Source organism: Carassius auratus, chromosome 26 (genome assembly GCF_003368295.1).
Source record: "Carassius auratus strain Wakin chromosome 26, ASM336829v1, whole genome shotgun sequence".
Lineage (NCBI taxonomy): Eukaryota > Metazoa > Chordata > Actinopteri > Cypriniformes > Cyprinidae > Carassius > Carassius auratus.
Window position 1 is genome coordinate 19,603,647 of NC_039268.1, and position 27,255 is coordinate 19,630,901.

Genomic DNA, 27,255 nt, shown 5'->3' on the forward strand with positions numbered 1-27,255 from the left:
ACTGCAAGTGAGTGAGGCACAATTAAGCCCAAAGTATAGTTTTACGCGTATGTGAGGGTCTGCGTACATTATGCGTCACACAGATTTCATCACCAGAAAATTATGCACGGACTGCACATGCACATGAATTTTTCAGGTGAATAAACACCTGATTTTTTTTTTTGTGTAAAGCTGCTCACTTTGTACACGTAGGTTGCACATGAGCATTGAATTTGTTTTGCACTAATCTGTTTCTCCACAAGGTGGCAGCACTGGCACGGGCCGTTGTTTCAAATTAGAAAACAAAACTAAAGATAGAACAACAACAACAAAAACAACAAAATACTAGAGTCTGCCACATGAGATAAGAGCGAATTTAGTTTAAAAGAGTAAGAAAACATTTTTATCGGTCAACTTCTGGAAAAAAAAAATAGCGCACATACTGGACAAAGATAGGGCTCTCTAGAGCTCTCTGGTTGCTAGGTGGTTGTTAGGGTTTTTGGATGGTTGCTAGACTGTTAATATGCAGTTCCTTAGGTGTTCTAGTTATTTGTTAACAAGTTGGCTAGTGGTTGTTTGGATATTTGGTTGGTTGCTAGGTGGTCGTTAGTTTTTTGTTGGTTGCTAGGTTGTTGTTAGGGTTTTTGGATGGTTGCTAGGCTGTTGTTAGGGTTTTTGGATGGTTGCTAGCTTGTTGTTAGGCTTTTGGATGGTTGCTAAGGTTTTTTGGGTGGTTGCTAGGCTGTTAATATGTTTCTAGGGTGTTTGGGTTATTTGTTAACAATGTGGCAAGTGGTTGTTAGAATTTTTGGTTGGATGCTAGGATGTTGTTATAGGTTTTTTTTTGTTGTTGTTGTTGCTAGGTTGTTGTTAGGCTTTTGGATGGTTGCTAAGGTTTTTTGGGTGGTTGCTAGGGTGTTCTTCATAATTGGCAATATGTTGTTAGATATATATCACATAAAATATTTTTTTTATAAGGGAGCACAGTGTAAAATCACAGGGGATGTTTTGTTGTATCCAGAACAAGAGAATGAAGAGACAAAGAGTCTTTATTAATGGATTCTTCTGTCATCACGTCAAACAGTCTGTTTGAGATAGTCATCACACTGCTGATCTCTTCATGTTTGGATCTGTTGGGGCTATGAAGAAGTCCAATGCTTTACAGTGTGGGATTTTATGTTTGATGTGATGATGGGGAATGATTGATGTGTTCCTCTATTTTCTGTAGACCGTTTAAAGGCTCACATCATGGAAAACTGATTTTGAAGTTTGATGAGCTAGATATATTCAAAGCGTCCTCTACAACACATCCAGAGCATGTGAATGCTATGAAAATGTAATATGTTTCCCTTTTTTCTCTGTATGTTTTCAGTCCTTTCAGAAGTCCATAGGGAAGGACGAAGCCATGCCGGACTCCTTGAGGAATCTCATATTTGCCAATTTTGAGCCAGTGTATAAATTCCACGAGACGTTCCTGAATGACGTGGAGCAGCGTCTCGCTCAGTGGTTTGTATATGAGATCAATGTGTTTATTATATTGGAATGTGTACAAACTGCTCCAACCGCAACAGACACACGCCTCGATCTGTCATTCAGGATTTTAATATGCCGTTTGATGCCTTTTCATTTGCTAGTCAAATAACAATTGCATTGTAGCATGAAAGGAAATTAACCTCACATGACTGACATAACTGTCGTTACATAAAAGTACATCCGTCAAGAACATGCCCAGCCCATATTTATCGCCAAATCAAAGAAATAAATAGGAAAATATATTTTGCATGCAGAACATATGTTGAGACATTATTTTTGTGAAAGATAAAAACAAATTTCTGCTGTAATTTTTGTTCTAAAAACAGTCTTTATGTTCATAATACTGCATGGTTTGGTGCTGGTTTTCTGTTGTTTGCCTTCAGGGTAAAGAACTAGTTTAACTAGCATAACTAGCAAGTCTTCTTTAGTTGAAACAAATTATGTTTTGCCACAGACAGTATTTCATTTGTAAACGAATAATAAAATAAAATAATTGTGTGTGTGTATATAATAATAATAATAATAATAATAATATATATATATATATATGTATATGTATATGTACACACACTAAATAAATAAATATATATATTATATGTATATTAAATATATATTTATACAATTTGTAAGAATTATATTTTATTATTGATCATTTTATCAATACAAAAAATCCATATTGCTTTAAATATTTGACATTTTTATATATACTAGATATTTTCTAGAAATAAAGATGTTTTAAGATGATTTATATATTATTACTAATTATTGTTCTATATATAATACCATATTTGATATAAATTATCTCTATCCATTCATCAATTTTCTTTTTCATATTAGCCAGATTAATATGTGCCATAAGACACAGCTCATATTTCTTTAGAGCACAATGTTGCTCAGAACAGAGCTGCAGTATCAGACTCTACACATGTTCTCCGCTCCAGCAGTATAATGTGTTCGGACAGTAACTGATGGAGCTCTGCCGGCTCAGATGTTCTCCTGCGCGGCTGTAATGTTTAATGCTGCTCTGTGGGGAGCGGGTTGGACCTGTGTTATAGGACAGGATGATAAATGGAGGTTTTAGTGTGCGGTGGCTCTAAGTGAAGAGTGGGGAACGGCTCAACAGCGTGACAGATGATGCTTCATTGATGTCCAGGAGCTCAGGAAGTCTGTGTGCATTGATGTACAACAGAGACATCTGCTGAACGACACCAGAACTTCAGTTCACCCAAAATTGAAACTCATTTACTCTCACGAAGTTCAAACATGTATGACGGAGATTTTCCTGTCAAACAAAAATGGAGATGTTTAGCAGGCTCCAAAAACAACATTTTCAATAAAATAAATGTAATATATATTTATTAAATGACTGAATATATTAATTTAATGATTGTTAATTGTGTTTGTTGTTCCCAGGGAAGGTAGATCTAATGCACACATCAAAGGAGACTACCAGCGCATTGGAGACATCATGCTGAAGAATATCCAGGGTTTGAAGGTCAGAACATCTACATCTTTCTTTCATCCTCTTTTTTTTGTAAAATACTTTTTTTTGTTTCTGTAAGATACAAAATAAAAAGGGAATAAGTGGGAATTTTATATTCGATATGAAATGGGACTAAAATTGTCGTCCAAATGTTTGAAAAAAAAAACCAGCAATAATAATTATTAGTATTTTATTTTCATATATGTTTGAGATAATGTAATAGTATGCTATAAGCCACACCTGAAAATAAAACACATAAACACAATAAACATGTAGGATGCCAATGGTGGATGCAAAAGATTACTATGGTATTATCATAGTATGTGACCAAAAAAATTTACCACTGGTCTTTATGATTACTGTTCATATAGTGTTTTCAAAGAAAAGTGTTCAGTGTTGGGGAAAGTTACTTTTATATGTAATGCATTACAATAATGAGTTACTCCATAAAAAAAAATCTAATTGAATTACTATGTTACATTTGATGGAAATTCGTACATTTACATTACATTTAGATTTAGTCATTTAGCAGATGCTTTTATCCAAAGCGACTTACAAATGAGCGCAATGGAAGCAATCAAAATCAACAAAAGAGCAATGATGTGCAACAGCTATAACAAGTCTCAGTTAGCTTAATGCAGTACACGTTTATAATAAATACAAATAAAATGGATAGAATAGAAAAAGAAAACTGCAAGCTAGTGTTAGAGATCTTATTTGCTTTTGTTAATTGCACAATAAATAAAAAGAAAACAAATTGATAGAATACAAAAAAGATATATATATATATATATATATATATATATATATATATATATATATATAAAATAAGAATGGAATGGTCAAATAAAGATGGAAGAGATGTGTTTTAAGCCAATTCTTGAAGATCGCTAAGGACTGGCTAAGGCTGCTGGGATTGAGTTGGGGAGGTCATTCCACCAGGAGGGAACAGTTAATGTAAAAGTCTGTGAAAGTGACTTTGTGTTTCTTTTGGATGAACTATCAAGCGACGTTCACTTGCAGAACGCAAGCCTCCAGAGGGCACATAAGTCTGAACAAATATTAATGCCTTGAATTTAATGAGAGCAGCTATTGCTAGCCAGAGGAAATTGATGAACTGAGGTGTGAGGTGCATTCTTTTTAGTCTTGCTGCTGCATTCTGGATTAATTGTAAAGGTTTGGTAGAACTGGCTGGAAGACCTGCCAAGAGGACATTGCAATAGTCCAGCCTGGACAGAACAAGAGCTTGACCAAGGAGTTGTTTCATGTTTCGGAAAGAAGGGCTTGATCTTCTTAATGTTGAATAAAGCAAATCTGCAGGACCGGACAGTTTTAGCTGTAGAGAAAGTCATCTCATAACTCCAAGGTTTCTGGCTATTATTGAAGGAGTTATGGTTGATGTGCCTTACTGGACGGTGAAATTGTGATTTAAATGATGGGTTTGCCAGAATCACAAGCAGTTCTGTCTTGGAAAGTTTGAGTTGAAGGTGATGGTCCTTCATCCAGCAAGAAATGTCTGTTAGACAAGCTGAGATGTGAGCAGCTACCGTCGGATCATCAGGATGAGATGAGATGTAGAGTTGTGTGTCATCAGCATAGCAGTGATAAGAAAAGTTTCTGAATGACTGAACCTAGTGATGCAAAGTAGAAAGTAGACCGAGAAGAGAAGTGGTCCAAGAACTGAGCCCTGAGGCACCCCAGTAGTTAGATGTTGCGACTTGGACACCTCACCTCTCCAAAGATGCCTTATAGGACCTATCTGAGAGGTAAGACTCAAACCACTGGGTTGATAGGAGGATCTGGTGTCCAGCAAGATAAGTTTTGAAGATTTGGATCCCACTCTCGGCAGTCTTAGGGCTTCAACTGTAGTCTAGAACGACAATATCCATCGTATTTACACATTGCACTCAGATTTTTCTCAACCTGGGAACAGAAGAGTTACTGCCATTTACTCATTAAAAAGTATCTCCGATATTCTACTGTAAATTAAAAAGTAATACATTACCAGTAACTTAATAAAAGTAATCTAATTACACAACTCAAGTTACTTGTAATGCATTACCTCTACAGTATTATCAAAAAATATTTTTTTTTACACTTGTATAATGGAAATACAATTTTATTCTTAGAGTATCATTATATACAGTATCACAGTGTTGTGTTTTTAGCCATGGTGTGACGGTCATACCATACCAGAGCATCATTACAGATAGCTCATCTGTGTGACTGGTTTTGTTTCCTCAGCTGCTCACGGCTCATCTTCAGAAGCATTCGGAGGCACTGCTGGAGCTGGAGCGCACTTGTCGCTCGTCCCGGAGGCTGGAGGGTCTTTGTCGAGACTTCGAGCTGCAGAAGGTGTGTTACCTGCCGCTCAACATCTTCTTCCTGCGGCCGCTGCATCGCCTCATGCACTACAAGCAGATCCTGGAGCGCCTGTGCAAACACTATCCTCCAACACACGACGACTTCAGAGACTCGCGAGGTACGCCATCCCACGCCCGCTTTAGCATTCGCTCTCAGTTTCTGACTCAGAATTAACTATTATAATAGTAATTATATGTAACGTGTAACAAGGACAACTTAAAGGTATTTAGGACACCTTAATACCACCTAAAAGCACCTATTGAGGTGGAATATGGCAAGTTGTGGGCTAGTGGTTAGAGAGTTTGACTTCTAACCCTATGGTTGTGGGTTCGAATCTTGGGCCGGTAATACCACGCCTTAGGTGCCCTTGAGCAAGGCACCAAACCCCCAACTTCCCCCCGGGCGCCGCAGCATAAAAATGGCTGCCCTAGCACCGGGTGTGTGTTCACAATGTGTGTGTGTTCACTGCTGTGTGTTTGCACTTTGAATGGGTTGAACGCAGAGCAAGAATTCTGGGTATGGGTCACCATACTTAGCTGAATTTCACTTCACTTCATATGTGTTTGGTTAGGGACAGGTTTGGTGGTATGGGTAGGTTTAAAGGTGGGTTAAGGTGTAAGAGATGGGTCAACAGTGTAATTAAAAAAGTATTACTGATGTAAGTACATGCAAGTACTTTAAAAATATAAGTGCAGCGTATGTGCACAATAAGCGCATTGTATCAAATGATTAATTTAAATGTAAGTACATATTAGTTGAAGTTTTATTTAGCTTTGCTTTGCTTTTTTGTGTTTTGTTTATTGTTCTGTTCTGCGTTGCTTTAATGTGTTTTGCTTGGCTTTGATTTGCTTTGTTCTTTTCTGTTTTGCTTTGCTTTGTTTTGTGTTTTGTTCTGTTTTGTCCATTGACACACATGATTTCAGGGACCTTTAGCCTTTGCTCTCAGTTTCTGCATCTTCTCATGATGCTTTTGGTCTGTTCCAGCTGCGCTTGCGGATATTTCTGAGATGGTCGTGCAGCTTCACGGCACCCTCATCAAGATGGAGAACTTCCAGAAGCTTCTCGAGCTCAAGAAAGACCTCACTGGCGTCGACGATCTCGCCATTCCTGGACGGGTCAGTTCTGATGAGCTTGAAATCAGAAAGGTGAACGAGTTGGTTAGAAATGTTCTGGTGTGACCTGGTTGTGTCTGTTTTGGCAGGAGTTTATCAGGCTTGGTTGTCTCAGCAAACTCTCTGGAAAAGGTCTACAGCAGAGAATGTTTTTCCTGGTAAGAGCCGCTTACTCTCTTATACTAGTTATGTAGTGCTAGACACCTGTTACAGCTAAATGGTTTGTTAGAATTAGGATCTATTCAGACTTACAGCATCCTTTATCAAAAGTACTGTATTGGTTTGATTGCTGTATGAATAGTAAAAAAGTACTACATTGTTAACAATTTTATATTTTATTTATGTTGTATTTGATCATTTATTATGTTGAATTTATTCATAAAAAGATCTCTATTATTTTTCATTTATTAATTTTTTTGATCATTTATTATTTAGTTTTGCTTTATTATTTTTATTTTATTTGTTTTACCTTACTGATGTTTTATTTGATCTTTTTTTGTAATTTATGTTTTGTTTTATTTTGTTACATTTTCAACATATTAAATATTTTGTTTGACTTTTTTAATTCTGTGATTGTTTTGTTTTGTTATTTTTAAATGTATTTCAGTTCTATTTAACTTTGAAAAAATATTTTGTTTCATTTTAAATGCATTATTTTTATATTATTAATCTTAATTTATTTTTACTTTTAATGCTAAATTAAATTTTTGTCTATTTTATTATTATTATTATTTTTTTTTGCTTTTGTTTTTTTTATTACCACAGTACGATTTTCTAACTATTGACCAAAACGTACCATGATATTACCATGTTTTTGGACCCCTGCTACAGTAATACTATGGTATTTTTCGAAGTGCCTTGGTGTACCAGTTTAGGAGAATCATCTTTCTTGACAGTTTTAAGAAAGATAAAACAATGAACACTAATGTGTTCCTTTCTCCTCTTGAATTTGTTTGCAGTTCAATGATGTTGTGATGTACACGAGTCGAGGGATGACGTCCTCTAATCAGTTCAAAGTGAACGGCCAGCTTCCTCTGTACGGCATGACGGTGGGTAATATTTGATTCATTTCTGACCACAGCATAAACGGAGATGTTTCTTTCAGCTCTGTATGTTCACTAACTGTATCGTTCAGTACAGCAGCAGTGCCTGTGTTTTGGCCGTGTTACTAATTGCACATTCACACAAACAGGAGCTCCATCGTTCTGCAGGCCACAGCCAAATTGCATATTGCATGTAAATGCAATTATGCAGAAACACAAAGCATTCAGACGCTAAATTGTAACCTTAATGTGGTTTAAATTGAAAAATAATGAACACTTTTGTTCAGAGAATCGAGGGACAAAATAACATCAGCGATGATTGATTTTGTTTTACTTCTTGTGGCTTTGAGGTGAAATGTGTGTGTTGGTAAGCGATGGGTTAATCATTCGTGTTTGTGTAGATTCGTGAGAGCGAGGATGAGTGGGGCGTCCCGCATTCCTTCACTCTGTTTGGACAGAGACAGTCTATCGTCGTGGCCGCCAGGTAATTAACATGCTCACTAATTAACCTGTTCAGGGTTTAACTAGTTAATTATTATTTATTAGTCCTCTTTCCTTGTCGTTTTCTCATGACATTTCTGAGGAAATCTGTTTGTATCAAAGGCATGTTCAGTGTGCAAATGAAAGATGAGCTATATCCTGACGGAGCAGTTAGCTTCTGAGTAAATCAAGTTTGGTATCAGTAGATTTTAAAGAGTTATGAAGTGACGTTGTTGTTGTTCTGTGATCAAATGCAGTGTATTGCAATATTAGATAAAAGCTGTTTCTAATGCATTCGCTGAAAAGGGGTGGTAAAATGAATCTGAAGTGGTGAAATCCTAGTATCGCTGTATTCAGTGTTTTGATTGACTGTAGCTGTGTTACTAGCGTCCTCTCAATGCCTCCGCAGCTCAGCGTCTGAGATGGAGAAGTGGGTGGAGGACATGAAGATGGCCATTGAACTGGCGGACACATGCAACGGCTCCTCGGCTGAGATCCTGTCCAGCAGTTTCACTGACAGCAGTGAGTTTTCTCATTCAATGCATGTTAGCTACTGCTAGAGCTGACACACGGAGCATCGTGATGTAGTAATAATGTGTGTTTGCACTGGATCTCAGCGTCATGTTTCACAGGTTTGCAGTCCTCCAGCTGATGCTCTGATACTCACGTGCTCTTTTTCTTCTGCTGGATTCACAGCAGCTAAATCTCTCCTGCTTTTCTTTCATCATATTGTTCCTGTCGTCTAGACGTGGAGTTTGATGTCATTGTTTGCTCTCTGTTCTGTCAGCTGACCTGATGCATGAACTCGTATCCAGTTTCAAAGTGTTGACAGTTTTTGTTCGCTGTCTTGATCTCATGAAATCTTCAAAGGATAATGTCTACCTGCATTAAACTGATTGTTGTCATTGTCTATGCATTTTTTTTTTTACATTTATTTACTATAATATATTATTAACATATATTATATTATTAATTTTACATTGTATATTAAATGTTTTTTTTTACATTTATGTAGTATATAATATAATTTAATAAAATGTAATATATTATTAATATTTAATAAACTAAAATATATAATTATTTTAAATCATGTCATTTACTTTATATATATATCATTATTAAATCAACATATATATATATATATATATATATATATATATATATATATATATATATATATATAATTTTTTCATTTTATAAATTTTTTATTGTAATAAAATGTATTATAATATATAATTAATATATGTTATAATATTTAATATACTAAAATATAATATATAATAATTTTACTTATGTCTAACTATGTTTTTCTTTCTATATTTGTTGATTTTTATTTAATAAATGGTATTAAATTATTTTTTATGAACAAATTTATAATTTTTATTTAATAAATTTTACATTGTTTATTAAATGTAAAATTATTTTTCAATATTTTTATTTTACTTTATATATACTGTACAAACTACAGTAGCATGACACTTATAATGTTATTGTTTTGGACATATATATATATATATATATATATATATATATATATATATATATATATAATGTGTGTGTATATATGTGTGTATAATGTGTGTGTATATATGTGTGTATAATGTGTGTGTATATATATATATGTATATATGTGTCCAAAACAATAACATTATAAGTGTCATGCTACTGTAGTTTGTACAGTGGTACTAAAACATGGTCTAAACAAAGTAATGAAACCTTTAGTTATTTTTTTAGACATGGTACTACCATTAGTTGTACCATGGTATTGAAGTTGTGCACTATTATATTCTTGAAGGTACTTTGAAAACAGTGAGGACGAGATCACACAGTAATACTGTGGTACTTTGATATCTATAGTGATTACCATATTTATGTTCTCCTGTGTATTAACTTTGATGCTCTGCAGCACCTGGGAGGCTGATTTTACCATGGTACATATGGTACAAAAACACATCACCTCAAGAGATCCCCACCTCCCTTTGTTTTCTTGTTTAAATGGCTGCTCTTTCCACATTTCCCAGAATCCCCGGAGGAATCTAGCGCCGACCAGGAGTCAGAAGACGACCTGAGCGCCTCGCGGACGTCTCTGGAGCGGCAGACGCCTCACCGTGGTAATACCACGGTTCACGTGTGCTGGCATCGCAGCACCAGCGTGTCCATGGTGGATTTTAGCGTAGCATTAGAGGTATCCAGAGCTCCAGACTGTTTAACCTTCCTCTCTTTCTCTCCTCCTCCTCCTCTTCGGGGAACTTCCACTGTTTTTCAAGGCATCGCTCCTAATTGGTCCCACATTGGATTTGTGATTTGTGCACTGTTCCACATTTTCATAGTTTGAAATCTGGAATGAAATGAAGCAGATATTTTTATTAGTAGCTGAAAGCATCATAATTAAATCAAATCCTTCAAATGACTGGGTTTTACCCATTTCTCCACAGATTTGAAACCATCTAAGATATTGTAAAATTTAGTATCACTTAGTCCTTTATATATTTTAATAAATACTGGTCAGAATAAGTATGTACATTTTTTTTGCATAAATATATCTGTTATTACTAAATGACAATGGAACATTATTTCACTTATATTTTTACATTTAATTTTCATAAAAGTTAGTTGAAACATTATAACAGACACTTAATATTCTCTCTGTATATATAAAATATTTTTTGTAAATTTGATGCAGGCATCAAAATGTAAATGTCTCGTCTTTGACCCATAAGCATTCAAAGGTTTTTAGGTCAGTTTTTCTAAATAAGTCTCTTCTGCTCAATAAGGCTGCATTTATTTGGTCAAAAATACAGTAAAAAATTTGAAATATTTGTACAATTTAAAACGACTGTTTTCTATGTTAATATATATTAAACTGTAATGTATTTCTGTGATGCACAGCTGTATTTTCAGCATCATTACTCCAGTCTTGTCACATGATCGTCAGAAATAATGAAAATATGATGATTTACTGCTCAAGAAACATTTCTGATTATTATCAGTATTGAAAACAGTTTTGCCGCACAATATTTTTGCTGAAAACCATATATATATATATATATATATATATATATATATATAAAATAAAAAAATATTACTTTCGATATAACCATATATTATTATTGTCTGTTCAGAGAAGAACATTGTAGCACTTTGCCCAAGACAAATTTCCCTTCGGGGACAAATAAAGTTTATCCTATCCTATCCTAACCATATTACTAACACTTAAAACTTAAAATAAAATGAAAACTGATAATGTATAAATAAAAGCTCAAAAAAAAAAAAAAAAAAAAAAACTACCACACACATATGTATATACTGTATTTAGAGTATATAAATACTCTATAATAGAGCTAAATAAAATTCCTGCTGTTTATTGGCTGAAATGTCACACAGTCGGTGATTCGTCCAGGTGAATAACCTGTGATAATTAAGCTGGACTTCCTTCTGCTCTGCACAGACGTTTAATTAAAGAGCAATGAATGAATTTGAGGTGTCTCTGAACACTGACTGTACTGGGGCTGTGATGCTGGTTCAGTTCTGTGTCTGTGTCTCTCTTTGAATGTTGTTGAGTGTGTTTGCTTCTTCTTCAGTTGGGTCCAAAAAGACCAAAAATAGCCTGTTTTTGTTTGTGAATATATCTGTTGTCATTTAAATCATGCATTAATTTATTTTAATGTCATGCATGCATGATTTAAATCATAGTATAAGTGATGTTAGTAAATGAAATCTGTAGTATTGCAGTATTATTCATATACTATTACTATACTATTATAGTTTTTTTGACCATTTTGAATTCAATTTTATTTTTTTGTTTACTTTCATTTAAAAAATGTGTTGACATTTAGTTATTTGAAAAATATTTCCAAATCATGTATATTCAATGTAGGTAATTCCAAAATATACTAAAGTATTATTAAAATAAAATATTATTATTAATATTTTAATATTATTTAATGAACATATTCTAACGTGAACTACTACTGAATATTAGTATTTTTATCTTTGTTACTAATGTTAACAAAAGTTGCAAAAATAAATAGATGCAATATTAACAAGTGTATTGTTAGTTGCATTGCATTAACTAATAACATTGAGATCTTATTTTGAAGTGTTAGTCATTTAGTTTTTTTTTTTATAACATAATTCTATGATTATTTATTTGTTTTTATTTGTTATTTTTTTAGTTTTAGTTGCTGTGTTTCGATACTCAATCTGTAATTTGAAGTAAACATGTATATTAATAATATAGGTGGTGTTCATTTTGGACCCTGAAGCTGTATCCGAAGTATGTTTTCTCATGGTTTTTGTCTTTGTTCTGCAGAATCAGCTTTCTGGGAATCTGCTGAGAAAGTTTAAAAACAGCAACGGCTGGCAGAAGTTATGGGTGGTCTTCACCAACTTCAGTCTGTTCTTCTACAAAACACACCAGGTCAGAAATGTTCCTGATGTGACGTGACATTGCTGTGTTTGGCTCGTGTTTCATGTGAACGTCTCTTTGCAGGATGAGTTTCCTCTGGCCAGCCTTCCTCTGCTGGGATACTCCATCACCGTTCCCTCAGAGTCCGAAAACATCCACAAAGACTACGTCTTCAAGCTTCATTTCAAATCACACGTCTATTATTTCAGATCTGAGAGCGAGTACACCTTTGAGAGGTACAGTACGGCAAATACTCATGCAAACGTGAAAACATTGCAATTTTAATTAGTGGTCGACCGATATATCGGCCGATATTTGGTGTTTTTCAAATATCTGCATCGGCCGATAAGTTTTCCTGCTTGATCCATTGTGAGATTTCTTAAATATGAATTAACTTTTTTTATTATATTGGCTTTATATCGGTTATCGGCCCCCTGCTTTCCAAGATATTGGCATCAGTTGTCAAAAAAAAAAATATATATATATCGATCATACCACTAATATTAATGGCTAATCAGGTTTAATTAGTTTGATTTTATTAGTTAAATGAGTAAATGGACAAAAAAGTATTTGATTAATTTATTAAACGTGTGCATAAAAATATTTCCTTTATTTTGTGTTATGCTTCAGTAACAAAATATTATACCTTTAGATATTTTGTATAGTATGTTTATGTATAACATGCTACAAAAACGTATTTTATTTTTATTTTTAATGTTTCTGTAACAAAATGTTATTTCATTTTTGAGTTTTTTTTTTTTTTCTGTACACAGAAAAATCATACCAAAAAATATATTTACAGAAAGGTACTACTAGAAAATAAGTAAAAGGGGAAATAAAAAAAAAAGTTACTTGAATAATCACTTGAAATTCTGCTGTTTTGTTTTTTTTTACTTAATGCAGATTTATGAAAATGAAAATGTCTTGACAGTCCAAAAAGGTTGAAGTTGAGATGTTAAAGTGTTGCATTGTGGGATGTGTTGCAGGTGGATGGAGGTGATCCGCAGCGCCACCTGTTCATCCAGTCACATCCGCTCTCTGAGCCGCAAAGAGCCACACATCTACTGACCAAAGACCGTTCTCAATCAGGTCCTCTCTACACACTTCAATACGGTTCTAATGGAAGATTTTCGTGTTTTATATCGTTGTTTCACTTTAATGAAAAACTGAGAAGGCTTTGAAGGGTTGAGATGGAGGCCAGTGCCAGAAACATCAGGTCAAAGCCAAACACTTCCAGATCTACAGTCAGTGAGCAAAGACACAGTCCTCGTTCATGAATGCCAGAGCTCATTTGTGTAAACCATGCATAACATTTACAAGAAAGCTTTCAGGAATGGTTTATTGAATTGGAATGCAATGGGTATGTTGAATGGGATGATTTGTTCTTATGGATGTTTTATTGGTTTGTATGTGAGAGTGTTTTATTGGATGTTTTGGTGTACTTGAGACTGGTTTTCTGGAACTGAATGCAGGGTTTAATCTGGGAAAGGTTTGGTGAACAGTTTACATGTGAGTTTGTTCTGCTGGTGTTTCATGAATGAGGCCCGATGTCTGTAAACGCTGCCAAGCTGACCTTTTTAAATGTAGGAACACTACAGCTTTTATTACTGACTTTTGCTCTGATATTTATAAAGGGTGATGCTTTCTGTCTACATCTCAGTGATAAAAAAGGAAAAAAATCTGGGGGGGGGGGGGGGGGGGGGGGGGGGTGAAGGGCAGGTCATATCTCACCCCAAAATTAATTGAGATTAATTTTTTTATTTTTTTTTATTAATTTTTTTTTTTTTTTTTTTTCATTTTTAGGACTTTTTTTCTGAACTTTTCTATATTTTATTGCAAGAAAAAAATATTACAATTGTTACTTTACATAATGGTATTATTTGTTGTGCACAATTAAATTTAATCTGATGATCGTAATAAAATATATGATTTTCATTACTGTATTAGAGTGGAAATTTAGGGAAAAAATAACATTATTTTGCATCAAAACAAGCAACTTTAAAAAAAAATAATATATTAATATTTTTTGCATGGAAAATAGGCTATTTTTTAGAACCATTATTATCATTTCATTTTTTTTCATGACAATTTGCCCTGAAAATGTCATTATTGCAATTAAAAAAATAAGTACAATTGTTATTTGACATAATGGTATTATAAAATTTAGATTGTTTACAATTAAAACAAAAATGTCAGATTTTTATTACTGTATTAAAATAAAATATATATATATATATATTTTTTTTAAATATGCTTGTTTTGGTGCAAAATAAAGCCTCACTTTTCACACTTACTGTTTTCCAAATATAATGAAATGAAATGACCTGGTCGTCCCATAGACCCTCGTCTGTGCACAAGCTGGATTTGTAATGTTTTAGACCTGAGATGTACAGCATTCTTACAGCACTCAAACCTTTCTTTTGTAGGATGCCATTTTTATACAAGTTTTGATACTAACTGTGAAGCGCTCCTCACCTGTTTAGTGAGGGATCAGTACACATCCCTCAGAGTTGGCCTTTATTCTGTCATGGTGCGAGAAAAACAACAAAAAAAAGAAGGAAGCCGGCTGCCTTTTGTCCAACTGCTCGAGTGCCAAAACTCTTCTCTTCAATCTTTTTTTTAAGCATTCTTTCTTAATGCATATATCTATATTAAAAATTACAATATGGATTATATGTTGGCGGAAATGTATGTTTGACAGTGCGTTAATGTTAAAAATAAATCCATATATATATATATATATACAGATGTGCTGCATTTCTCATCATTTACATGCTAAAAATTTTACATTCAGGAAAAAAAATCAGAATTAATGATTTTATTGTTACATGCAGTAGAAATTCATAACACTTCTACAGCATATGTACAAAACACCAGATTTTTTTAATGCATTCATAAAAATGACTTTTTTTTTAATTATTATTATTCTCCAAAGAAAGGTCAGATTTATTTGTATTTTTTTTCGTATTTTAAATAAAAGGTCGAAAGGATTACTGCAGATTTATTTATCTTCACAGCGGCCTCTGATCATATTTTCCAAGGGTACCAACAATTCTGTGTATATGTAAATGCGTGCATGTATTTTGTAAAACATCTAAATGATTAGTGGAGGTGACTTGGTTAGTTTTGGACCGTGCTGATTGTTAACGGTGCAGTCATTACTCAGGGCTTCGGTCCTCAGGAAGCACATATGTCAGTCCGTGATCACCGTATGCATCATAACTCTCGTATGTTTGGTTCAGGGGCCACTCGGGTTCATGTTTGCTGTACACGAACGCCTCCTCGATGCTTCCAGGCTTCGGTGTGTTTTCTCCTCCATCGTCTCCGTCCTGCACCTCCAGCTTGATCTCGGTGCGCTGGTATCTCTCTGGACAGCCTTCAAACCGGTCCAGGAAGTCCAGCATCTTCTGGTCCACGCGGTAGATCTCTCCGAGGACGCGCTGACCCGTCCCGGGCCGGTTGAGCAGGAAGGGGATGTTGTATTTGGTGGCGATCACGAGCGGGTATGGCTCTACGGTTCGAGCGCGAGTGAGGAACTCGGCTTGACCGTGGGAAGTGTTCTCCATCCTGAAGTAGTTGGGCTGGCCTTTCTTCAGCGTGCCGTAGACGAAGACACGAGCCATGTGAGCCACGGGACAGACCACACTGACAATGAGCTGTGGAGAAACACACACCGAAATCAATTAAACATCTACACACTAACAGAAAACAACCCTGGATTCTCTCATCAGGATAAATGACTTTAGTAAGATTGTTATTAGACTATTTATAACTGATATATCATGCATTATAGTAGTCAACATCTGAAGTGGATCAAAACCTTGTCCTAATCAAAGCTGACCTTAAAGCTGTAGAAAACTCAGCACTTCAAAGAAAATAATATGAACATCTGTAATTAATAAATGACAATGGCCTAGATTTTACATGACGGACGAACTTAAATTCAACTAAAATAAAATAAAAATAGTCCTTACGGAATTTCATGCATTTGTCACTCATATGCAGGAATATAAAACGCCTAGAGTTAATCATAAAAAAAAAAACAAAAAAAAAACAGGCCTATTTCAAAAGTGTCAGATGTTGAGATTTTTGATAAAACGCACACGCACATTTATTGAGAATGCGATCAAACTAGTTTTAACGGAACTTCCTGCTTGTTTGTTTCTGTTAAAATTTCAAGGAAAGGGATCTCTCTATTCTATATATAATCAGTCAACCAAGCAAGTCATATGCCCATTTTGATTTTAACCTACAGACGATCAGACACTATATCAGTTTAGATGAGAACACAGCAACATGAACTGTTATGATATGATGTCATTACTGGTGTTAAATCAGTGCTGACAATGTAAACACATCGCATATGCGTCAGCAGCCGATAAAGATCTAAACCAGAAGAAAACTGGTTCTCTTACCGTTAATACAATGGATCCTTTCATTTCAAAGAGACATCTTTGAGTTTGACAGAAACGAACTGCTGAAGCGGATTTTAAACAAAAATATTCTGCGCTCCTAAGATGGAAAAAGTGAGGAAATTACGTATGCCATTACGTCACATGACATGAGGGATGGGCGGGGTTTGGTGTGAAGAAAGAAAGATACTAGAGCCGTTTCTCAGCCAAGTACGCAAAGTTCGGAGGTTTACTACACGGAAAGATAACAAGATATCAAGACTTGTCAAACTACACACACTAATGAATGAAACTATACTGTACACAACATTAACATAACCTCCTGTAACGACTGACAGGCGATCAGTTCCGGTGTATGTGATGTGAAGACTTTCAGTGGGGAAACAGCGCCATCTAGTGGCCAGTCTGTGTCTCTGCACTGTGGCCTGATTAAATACTGCCTCTGAGAGTACAGTTCAATATTGGTACTGCACTGGAAATGATTACAAATACATCCAAATAAAGTTCTTGCTGTTATTGTGAGTACAGCTGCCATAAAAAGCTTTTATTCATAAATAAATATAAATGTGATTATTATAAATTAGATTTGTATTATTTCTAAGATTTTCTAATGCCTTAAAGAATAATAATAATAATAATAATAATAATAGAAAAACTGAAATTATGCATCTACAGTCTCAGACTCCACAGAAAGTGACAGCTTTTGTTTGTTATAATTCGTTTTGTTTTATATTTTATTTTAGTTACACAAATTATTTTAACAAAGTATTTTTTTGACTCCTTAACTTATTTTGTAATCTTTTTTTCTCCCAGATTTTTTATTAAAGAAAAATACCATGACGAACTCCAAAAAAACAAAAACATTTTATGTAAAATAAAAAGTATGTGTGTGTGTGTGTGTGTGTGTATATATATATATATATATATATATATATATATATATATAGAGAGAGAGAGAGAGAGAGAGAGAGAGAGAGAGAGAGATAGATATATAGATATAGATATAGATATAGATAGATAGATAGATATAAACTTTTAATCTCTGGAGCAACCCGGCTGAGTATTTCTGAGCGATTCTTTGAGAAATGGCCTTGTTAAAGTTGTGGCCGGCTGCCCGGAGGACATCTGAGCTTCTGGACGGCTTGAGAGACCAACACAGCAGGAGATGAGATTTAGATTTGCTTATTTTAATAAAAGTCTTAGAGCTTGAACAAGATGGATAGAGCACATTACGTGATTGTGCCAAACATCACAGGAGTTCAATGAGCCGTTGACTATTTCTGCACATCATCCATCCAGTGATTAATACATGACACTTCTGAGATTTAATGTGTTTAACACACACACGCACACACACACACACACACACACACACACACACGCACGCATGCATCAGCATCTGAGTCACCTTATAAACACACTTCAGTGACAAACACTCACACATTCTAAAATACATTCTACATTTTGAAACAAAGGAATGTTAAAATAAATAAATATTCTAAGATAAAAAAAAAAATGTTAACATTTAGGATACAGTAACAGCACGAGGCTATAATACTGCTAAAATATTACCTGATTTCTACCATATTATTATTATTATTAGTTTTGCTGCAATAACCACCAAAGAAAAATTAAACCTATTTTCAGAGAATTCAATATAAATGTTTTGCATTGATTATTAATAATTTTACTAGTACTATTACAAAGTCATAATATTTATTATTGATAGTAATAAATATTATTGTTATTATTGATAGTAATATCAATTATTAAACGTTTTCAGATAAGAACATTTCCTAATTATATATATATATATATATTACAGCTTTAGTAATTATATTTCCAATTATTATAGTAAATAGAATATTTTAGCAATTATATGCATAATAATCTGTGTAGCAACACTATATTTTTTCTTCTGCATTTTTCTGATGTCAGTCAGATGAACACATGAACACGTTCACAGTCTAAAACAGTGTTGGTAAGTGTCTTCAGAACCCCAGTGATGACGGGTGAGTGTGAGACTGTGATATCAGGACGAGCTGCAGGAGCAATGAGAGCAGATGTGCACTTCACTGCTTCATCAGTTATCATCCCGCTCTTCCAGAGACACTGACACTGCTCTGTGTTCAACAGCACACACACGACTCACTTAGCAATGCATTAGCATCAGCGACGACTGTTCACTCTGTACAGGGAGATATGAGCAGAATCAGCTTTCAGGAGGTCATCCCAGTCCCAGCATCCTTCACTAGAACTAAATACACAATCAAAATAAATAAACCTTAATTAATAAAAATAAATAAAATGTTACGTTTAATTTTAGTACTTAGACTTCACTAAAATTGCTTACTAAAACTGAAATAAAAAATAAAAATGAAATAAATATACATTAAAAACTAAATATGCACTATGATACTGAATAGTAAGGCTCTAATTATAAATAAATAAATATTATTTAATATTATTAAAACATGGAGGTATAAAAAAATTACTATAATAATGACAGCAACAACCAAAAATATTTTATTATTTTACTAAAATTACAGAAATTTAAATAACCTAAACTAAAATAATAAAGTAAACAAACATAACAGACATGTTTTAAACAAAAGCACTATATAACACGAATAATACTTAACTGGTAATATTAATAATACTATAATATTGGTGCATTAAAATAATAATAACATTATATAAACTTATATATATATATATATATGTTTAGTTATTTCACTAAAATGACTAAATGTGAATGGATATAAAAACAGACATATTTAAAACAAAAACACTATGAGATAGTACTTTAATACTGCTGGGTCAATGATAATTTTAGAATAATAGTAATAAACAATAAATATGATTAAATAGTATAATAATAATAATAATAATAATAATAATAATAATAATAATAATAATAATAATAATAATTACTATTTAATTAAAATGTTTAAAAATGGAAAATAAATAAACTAAAAATAACGAATAAAATAGCTAAACAAAACTGAAAAACAATCAAAAAGACACATTTGATAAAAATAAAATAAAAGAAGATGACAAAAAAACGAATGACTAAAATTTAAACTAAAATATATATACAAATTAAATCTAATTAAGATATTAATAAATAGGAAATATTATTGCATCATGAAATCTCGTAAATGAGACCCAGAGAAGAAGAAAACATATGCTGCATGTCTCGTCTGAAGCACGTAGAAAGTCAAATAGCTGATTAGAGGCGCTCCTGATCTTCAGCATGAACTCTGTTGTCACAGAATGATCGTCAAACACCTTCACGCTGAGAGCAAAGACACGAAACAGAGGGAAAAACAGATTGCATGGAAACATCTGCTGAAGTGTCATTCAGGGCTTTCAGAGGTGAGACGGTCGCTGAGCCGTGATGTTCTGCTCATTATTACAAACACAGCCAGATGTTTGAGAGTCACAACAGCAAGGACACACTCGTGCCATCAGACACATTACAGCCGTACAGCTGAACAAACACAGTGTGTTTGAAAGGGTTTGTTAAAGCTGCAGTAGGTAACTTTTGTAAAAAAATATATATTTTTACATATTTGTTAAACCTGTCATTATGTCCTGACAGTAGAATATGAGACAGATAATCTGTGAAAAAATCATGCTCCTCTGGCTCCTCCCAGTGTCCTATTGCCATTTGCATAAAATACATCGCTCCCGGTTAAGAATCAACCAATCAGAGCTGAGGTCCGTAACTTTGTTTGTGTTCAAAATGTAGAAAAGTGTATATAATAAGCGAGTACACCATGAATCAATTTTCCAAACCGTGTTTTTAGCTTGTCCTGAATCACTAGGGTACACCTATAATAAGTGTTTATATTCGGACTATTTTAGATTGCTTCTGGGATACCGCGGCGGAGTAACCCAGTACCTTTGTGATTCTTCATAGACATAAACAGAGAGAAGTAGTTCCGGCTACGATGTTCTTCCGCAAGACGCAAGCAGTTCTGTTTATTAACCGCTAGAGCGTCAAAAGTTCCCTACCGCAGCTTTAATTGGCAAACCTTGGAAACCATACGTGACCTGGAGCACAAAAGCAGTCTTCAGTCTCTGGGGGATATTTGTAGCAATAGCCACAAAAAAAATAAATAAAAATAAAACACTGTGATGGTCAAAATGATCGATTATTCCTTTATACCAAAAATCATTAGGATGTTAAGTAAAGATCATGTTCCATGAAGATATTTTGTAAATGTCCTACCAAAAATATATCAAAACTTAATTTTTGATTAGTAATATGCATCGCTGAAAACTTCATTTCAACAACTTTAAAGATGATTTTCTCAATATTTGGATTTTGTTGCACCCTCAGATTCCAGATTTTCAAACAGATGTATTTCAGACAAATATTATCCTCCAAACAAACAACACTATGCTATATGTTGTGAGCATCAGCTCAACGTTTATTTAGATAAATGTGAAGTTTTATCACTGCTTGCATGTTTATGCAGCCTAATTTCACAAATGAACTCATAAAGTTCAACTTTATGATAATGTATTTTCATGTTGTATTCTAATGAATGACAAATAAGATGAATTATTTGAATCTCGCTTTTCTGTTCATCCACTCCTCCTCCAAACACACAGAAAGCTTCACTCAAGCCCTAAAGATGTTTAATGCATGTTGGATTGCGCACGGTTTCAGTCAATCCTCTGAGGAGAGACGGAATAATAGATTCAGAGAGAGCCGAGTCTGGTTCTCCTGCCTGGCTTAAAACGATGGCAAATTAGGACTCATTTACAGGGCGGTTTGTCTGTAGAAGCAATTAGTCTTTCTCTCCTAGGATTCAGATCACAAGGGAACGTGCGGAGAAGGAAGAGCTTCGTTTGCCTCTTTTATTGTTCATGCACATAGAGGAAAAACTGATTTGAGCACAAACTTCTGATTTGGAGGCAAATGTGTGGAAGCTTGCTTCTGCCGCTAAAATAAAAAAAAATAAAAATAAATAAATTAATTAATTAATAATAATAATAATAATAATAATAATAACAAACAAACAAACAAACAAACAAACAAACAAACAAACAAATAAATAAATAAATAAATAAAATAAAATGGAATAAAATAAAATGAACTGAACTGAACTGAAATGGAATGGAATGGAATGGAATAAAATAAAATAAAATAAAATAAAATAAAATAAAATAAAATAAAATAAAATAAAATAAAATAAAATAAAATAAAATGGAATGAGATGAAATGAAATTAAAAAAAAAATAAATAAAAAATAAAAAATAAAATAAAAAAATAAAAAAATAAAATAAAATAAAATAAAATAAATGTTATTGTGAATTGAGAATTCTGCATTTTCCCCCACAATTCAATTTTTTTTCTCACAATTTTGAGTTTATATTTAGCAAATTTTGACTTTTCTCACAATTACAAGTTCATATCTTGCAATTCTGACTTTTTTTTGGGGGGGGGGGGGGGGGGTATTTTTGACTTCTTTTTCATAACTAGAAGACATAAGCTCACAGTTTTCTTGTGATGGGTTTATATCTTTCAATCCTGACATTTTTTTTCTGTTGCCTTTCAGTTTTTTTTTTTTTTTTTTTTTTTATGCAATACCGAATGCCGACTTCTGGTAGTATCAGGCAATTCTGAGAAGAAAACATCAAAAAATGTGAGCTCAAAAGCAATTCCCTTTGTTATTTTTTATTGAGTGGCAGAAATGCATCACTGCGGGAGGATCCAGAATGATTAGGCCTGTTTCTGGGATTGTGTTCAAGTGTGAATACGATCAAATCTATCAAACCGGACTAGTTCAGATCTGTTGTCGTTACATCAGCTGACAGGATGTCAAATCGGGACGTGATGTTTCCACGGAGACCGAATGAAGACTAGAGAGATGAATGGCGTGATGTAAATCAATACACAGTTATGAGGGCACACTAATTGATTTTATTAATGAAGTGCGCCACACTCCACAAAGACAAACAGAAAGATAATTATCATCTACTCTTGAGCTTTACAGAACAGAGTTTAGATGAGGTCTGCGCTCACGTCAATATGCTGTCAGAGGAGCACCACTGTGTGTGTGTGTGTGTTTGTGTGTGTGTGTGTGTGGGGGGGGGGGATATTTGAAAAACATCACTCTTTCTTACTGGCAGTTTATTTCAGTATTATTAATATTCTAATACAGTATTTATTAATAGTCTGATTTTTTAACTCATTTTCAAACCAGAATAATTTCATATAAGTATAGTTTAACATATATATATTATATATTATATATTATATATATATATATATTAGCTTATGTTTTAGTAATTATATGTAATATTGCATTTTGTCTTTTTTATTTTTTATTTTTATTTATATTTTGAATTAACATTAGTATTTTAGCGTTTTATTTTACCTCCAGTTTAGGTTTTAGTAATTTTTGTTTGTGCTTTTGCATTTGTGACATTTTTATTTAAATATCTTTAGCTAATATTTTTCCCATTTTAATATTAATATTTGAGTTCATAATAATATTTCTGTTTACTTAATTTTAAATTAAAAAAGTTGTAGTCATTTTATGTAATTTTGCATTTTTATCTTCTGATATTTTCTTTATTATTATTTGAGTTGCTAAACCAATGTTTTGAATATTTTATTTTTTATTTTAGCTTCCTTTCAAATACTTTTTTTTTAATGTGTGTTTTAATTAACATTAACACTTCAGGACAGATGGAAGCCGCACAAGATTGGTATTTTTGTGAAGACTGGTTTCTAAACCCAAGGAAAAAGATGAACATTCATTCGAAACATTAAAATAAAGTAAATACAAACATTTATGCTCAAATGCTGCATGCTGTAAACTGGTTTAGAAGAACATGAAAAAGCATGTAATATGCAATGATAAAATGCACGTGTTGTGCATTTTTTTTTATTTAGCATATTTGGGAAATGTAATACATTTTTTTTAAATGTTTAATTGTATTGTATACAGTATTCCACATACTGTTACATACTGCACATTCCGACAAATGCATTAGATCATCCAATACTCTTACAGAAAAGATGCATACTAAGCACAGAAACTGCAATAAACTATGTACATTTAAAAGCAACAAGAAATGAACTGCACTCCAAGGCTGTTTGAAATGACATGATTCTGCATTACGGGCTGCAGCAGGAAGCTCACATCACAGGCAGTGCAAATGCAATTTGTTTTCTTATGCTTCCAGTTGTTGCTCCGCCTTGTTGTGATTTTCTATGAATATCTAAACAGCACCAGCACAAACATTGCATACATTAACACCAGGCTGCCGTCACCTCTTCAAGCACTAGATGGTGCTCACAATCCTCGTTAAGAAGTCACCGACAGGAAACGATGGAGAACAAGAGAAGGTTTTGCCCTCGAAATCTGACCAAATTATTAATTAGAGCCTAATCCTTTCCTCGGGACTCGACAAACAAATAAAACTAACAACCGGAAACAAGGATTTAGAGCTTCTGGATCTCTGCTGATAATATCATTATTAACAACAACAACCCAGATATTCGTACAAATGCACAAATTTAATTTAGATTGGGCACTAGTACCAGAGCATTTCAGCAGCATGAAATGATTCGATGGTGTGAATAGGGCCATGAGAGGTCATGATTAATACATTAAAAGCTGCAGAAATCAATAGCAATTGAGCAAAGGGTGCTTAATATGAAGGGCCGGCCCTTGATCACTGCGTGCTTTTTATCTGAGGCCACGTTTGATTCCGGAGGAGCTGCTAACACAAGCACTAAATGACCACATGATAGATTAAAGTCTATTATAAAACAGAGAGTTACAGTCGGATTGGAAGAGTCAGACTCATCGCTGCTGTAAAACAGCTGACGTAGACAAACCCGCTCTATATTAAAGCCTGCCGCTCTTCATGAGTCACGAGGAAAGTGTGCTGGTGCTTTACTAAGGGTGCTTTCACATCTCTAGATCGGTTCATTTGGTCCGAACCAAGGGCAAACAATTATACATTGTAGCATTTTTCAGCTTTTTTGGTTCCTTTTCACACAACACTGATTGCTTTGAGCCGTACCAGTTGAAACGAACCAAAATGCAGTCACATGACAACATCCACATCACTCATTGGCCATGACGTATTTCCTAAACTGCTTTTCAATTGGTCAGATTTTACGTGCGGGAAAATTCCAACGTAAGAGGAAAAGCCAGCAAACAACACGGAGACAACACAACTGTGCGGGCTGGTTTTGTCCCTGGTCATAATCTATTACATTGTTCAGCGGGAATCGCTCGTAACTTCAAGCGGAGGCGTGCATTAATTCTTCTTAACTCTGACATGCTCATGGTCATCTGACCAAATTTCTATGAGGCTCCGCACCTCTTCACTACTCCAAGTTTGTGCACGAGCTGTCATGCTAAAGTGCAAACTGTCAACAAACACTTCCTCATCCCATAATGCATAACACGCCTGACTACGGCAGTTGGTTTAGTCCAAAAATGATCAGTACTTTTTGCAGTTGGGTCTGTTCGAGGTCGGATCACATTCTCAGCACAAACGGACCGCTCCAGAGTTCGTTTGAAAGCGTACCGAGACCACCTCTTCAGGAAGGGCTCGTTACACTTGTTTGGTCCGCTTTTGGTGCGCACCCGAGTGCGTTTGCTGCTTTCTCACCTGCCCAGTCGAACCGCACCAAAGGGGGAAACGAACTCTGGTATGATTCAACCGAACTAAATGAGGCAGGTGTGAAAGCACCCTAAGTCATCACCGGCTGGACCAGATGACCAGTGAGGAAATCCAATAATAATGTTATTTTAACAAGTATCTATTTTTACTTATCTTTCACATGCAAAAATTAAGTTGTTCACCGATAATCTTATAAATGTAGATTTATCAAAATTGTTTACCCCCCCCCAAATAAAATAAAACAATACATAATTTAATGACAAATTAAAGCATGCTGTTTCATTTAATTATATATATGTACATATATTTACATGTAAATATATAATGATTCAAATTATTTACTGACAAATTAAAAATTATCATTTTAATGACAATATACATTTTTACATTTTTTTTGTAGCAGATAAATTAATATTTTACTGTAAAATTAACATTTTTAATTGTTGTCATATATGCCTGTGTGTGTGTAATGAACAAATGACAAACTAAAAATATTTTTGTAACATATTTTATGTAATAAAAAATCTATAAATATGACAAATTAAGAAGTATTAGATTATATATCATGATGATCATCTAATAATTTTAATGAGACATTAAAAATGAACATTTTAGATATGTGAAATGCATTATAAAACATCTTTTTTATGTATATTTTTTCTACACATATTTTATGTGGGTCACCAAAATTCCCTCCAAAACATCCTGTAAGCTTCAAAACTCGAAACTTTGTCATTAGTCTAAAAACAGCTCATGTTGAAGGCAGTCTGAATAAAACAGTGTTCTGCTCTATGATGTCATAGTGTGCATAAGCTCCGCCTCCGCAGAAGATGATCAACACCTGCTTCGACATCAGTGCTTGTTTAGCCCCGCCCACCGATTCACACACATAGTGTTTATGACAGAGGAGAACGTGCAGAAACCAGATGACAAAGATGCAGTGAAGACAACAAGATGCTGCCTTCCTTCTTAGGAAAGAGTGAATGAACTGTTCCAGAACGCGTCAGTAAGCACTAGCTTCTCTTCTCGTTTTGTATTGTTTTCTTTTTATTTAATATAAAATAAAAAGGCCTGTGATGTGAGTCCCAGTTCTCATTCAGCACATCCTAACACTCTCCACATCAGGTTTGGTTGAACGATTCCCTTTAAAATCAGCAGATGGACGAGCCACTGCAGTCCCACAATCCCCTGGGGCTGACCAGAGGACACACCAGCGCTCTCTCTCTGATGTAAACAGAGTCCACCTGTAAGTCTGTGTGATTGTCTGCATGTAACGAGTGTGTGTTTTATTCCTCAATCCCGTGGGCAGACTGCGTGAATTAATGTCAGCTTTCACTCGCCCCCTATTTTTACGTTTGCTAATGAGACATGAGACTGGAGAAATGTAATTAGGATATCCAAATCAATTAGAGCACGTTATTCCTACCGCATCAAAGCTCAATGCAGACTTTCAGGATTGTACAACTCGTGTCGTACATAAACACCAGCCCTCCTCCTGTGATATTTCCATTAATGCATGCAGTGCTTAAATCGTTACGACCACCGCTATTATCTTTACAGCAGCTGTTTTAATTCATTAATGTATTATGTGTTCATGTCTAGGCTATTTTATTCATAAAAGTCACAGGGCAGTGTTGAGAACATGTTTCTGTGTGTGCGCAGTGCAGTCTCAGTCTCTCTCTCTCTCTCTCTCTCTCTCTCTCTCTCTCTCTCTGTGTGTGTGTGTGTGTGATGTTTGTGGGTTTGTGTGCATAAATAAAAGCCGCACATTAATATA

The 27,255-nt window shown here is 34.2% G+C and overlaps 2 protein-coding genes across 2 annotated transcripts in view; one reads left to right on the forward strand and one right to left on the reverse strand.

The window, feature by feature from the left end:
• LOC113044596 (FERM, ARHGEF and pleckstrin domain-containing protein 1-like) overlaps nucleotides 1–15,144 on the forward strand; it is a 67,564-nt gene extending 52,420 nt beyond the window's left edge. The window contains exons 16-27 of the mRNA XM_026204710.1: nucleotides 1,352–1,485; nucleotides 2,926–3,007; nucleotides 5,240–5,477; nucleotides 6,344–6,474; nucleotides 6,561–6,629; nucleotides 7,431–7,520; nucleotides 7,916–7,998; nucleotides 8,404–8,516; nucleotides 10,016–10,179; nucleotides 12,307–12,414; nucleotides 12,487–12,638; nucleotides 13,389–15,144. Coding sequence (XP_026060495.1) covers nucleotides 1,352–1,485; nucleotides 2,926–3,007; nucleotides 5,240–5,477; nucleotides 6,344–6,474; nucleotides 6,561–6,629; nucleotides 7,431–7,520; nucleotides 7,916–7,998; nucleotides 8,404–8,516; nucleotides 10,016–10,179; nucleotides 12,307–12,414; nucleotides 12,487–12,638; nucleotides 13,389–13,470 — 1,446 coding nt within the window. The 3' untranslated portion in view covers nucleotides 13,471–15,144. The remainder of the gene's footprint in view (nucleotides 1–1,351; nucleotides 1,486–2,925; nucleotides 3,008–5,239; nucleotides 5,478–6,343; nucleotides 6,475–6,560; nucleotides 6,630–7,430; nucleotides 7,521–7,915; nucleotides 7,999–8,403; nucleotides 8,517–10,015; nucleotides 10,180–12,306; nucleotides 12,415–12,486; nucleotides 12,639–13,388) is intronic.
• Nucleotides 15,145–15,205: 61 nt separating this feature from the next.
• On the reverse strand, nucleotides 15,206–16,967 carry LOC113044597 (gamma-glutamylaminecyclotransferase C). The gene is made up of 2 exons (XM_026204711.1): nucleotides 16,818–16,967; nucleotides 15,206–16,058 (listed from the first exon to the last, which is right to left on the reverse strand). The coding sequence occupies exons 1-2, from the start codon at nucleotides 16,839–16,841 to the stop codon at nucleotides 15,561–15,563; spliced, it is 522 nt and encodes a 173-aa protein (XP_026060496.1). The 5' UTR covers nucleotides 16,842–16,967; the 3' UTR covers nucleotides 15,206–15,560.
• Nucleotides 16,968–27,255: the final 10,288 nt, after the last annotated feature.

Bases quoted from the DNA above. Each gene is read 5' to 3' on its own strand.
- LOC113044597 (XM_026204711.1), bottom strand. From the start codon at position 16,841: ATGAAAGGATCCATTGTATTAACG. The intron at 16,059-16,817 runs GTAAGAGAACCA...GTTTCTCCACAG, and splicing joins AAGGATCCATTGTATTAACG to CTCATTGTCAGTGTGGTCTG.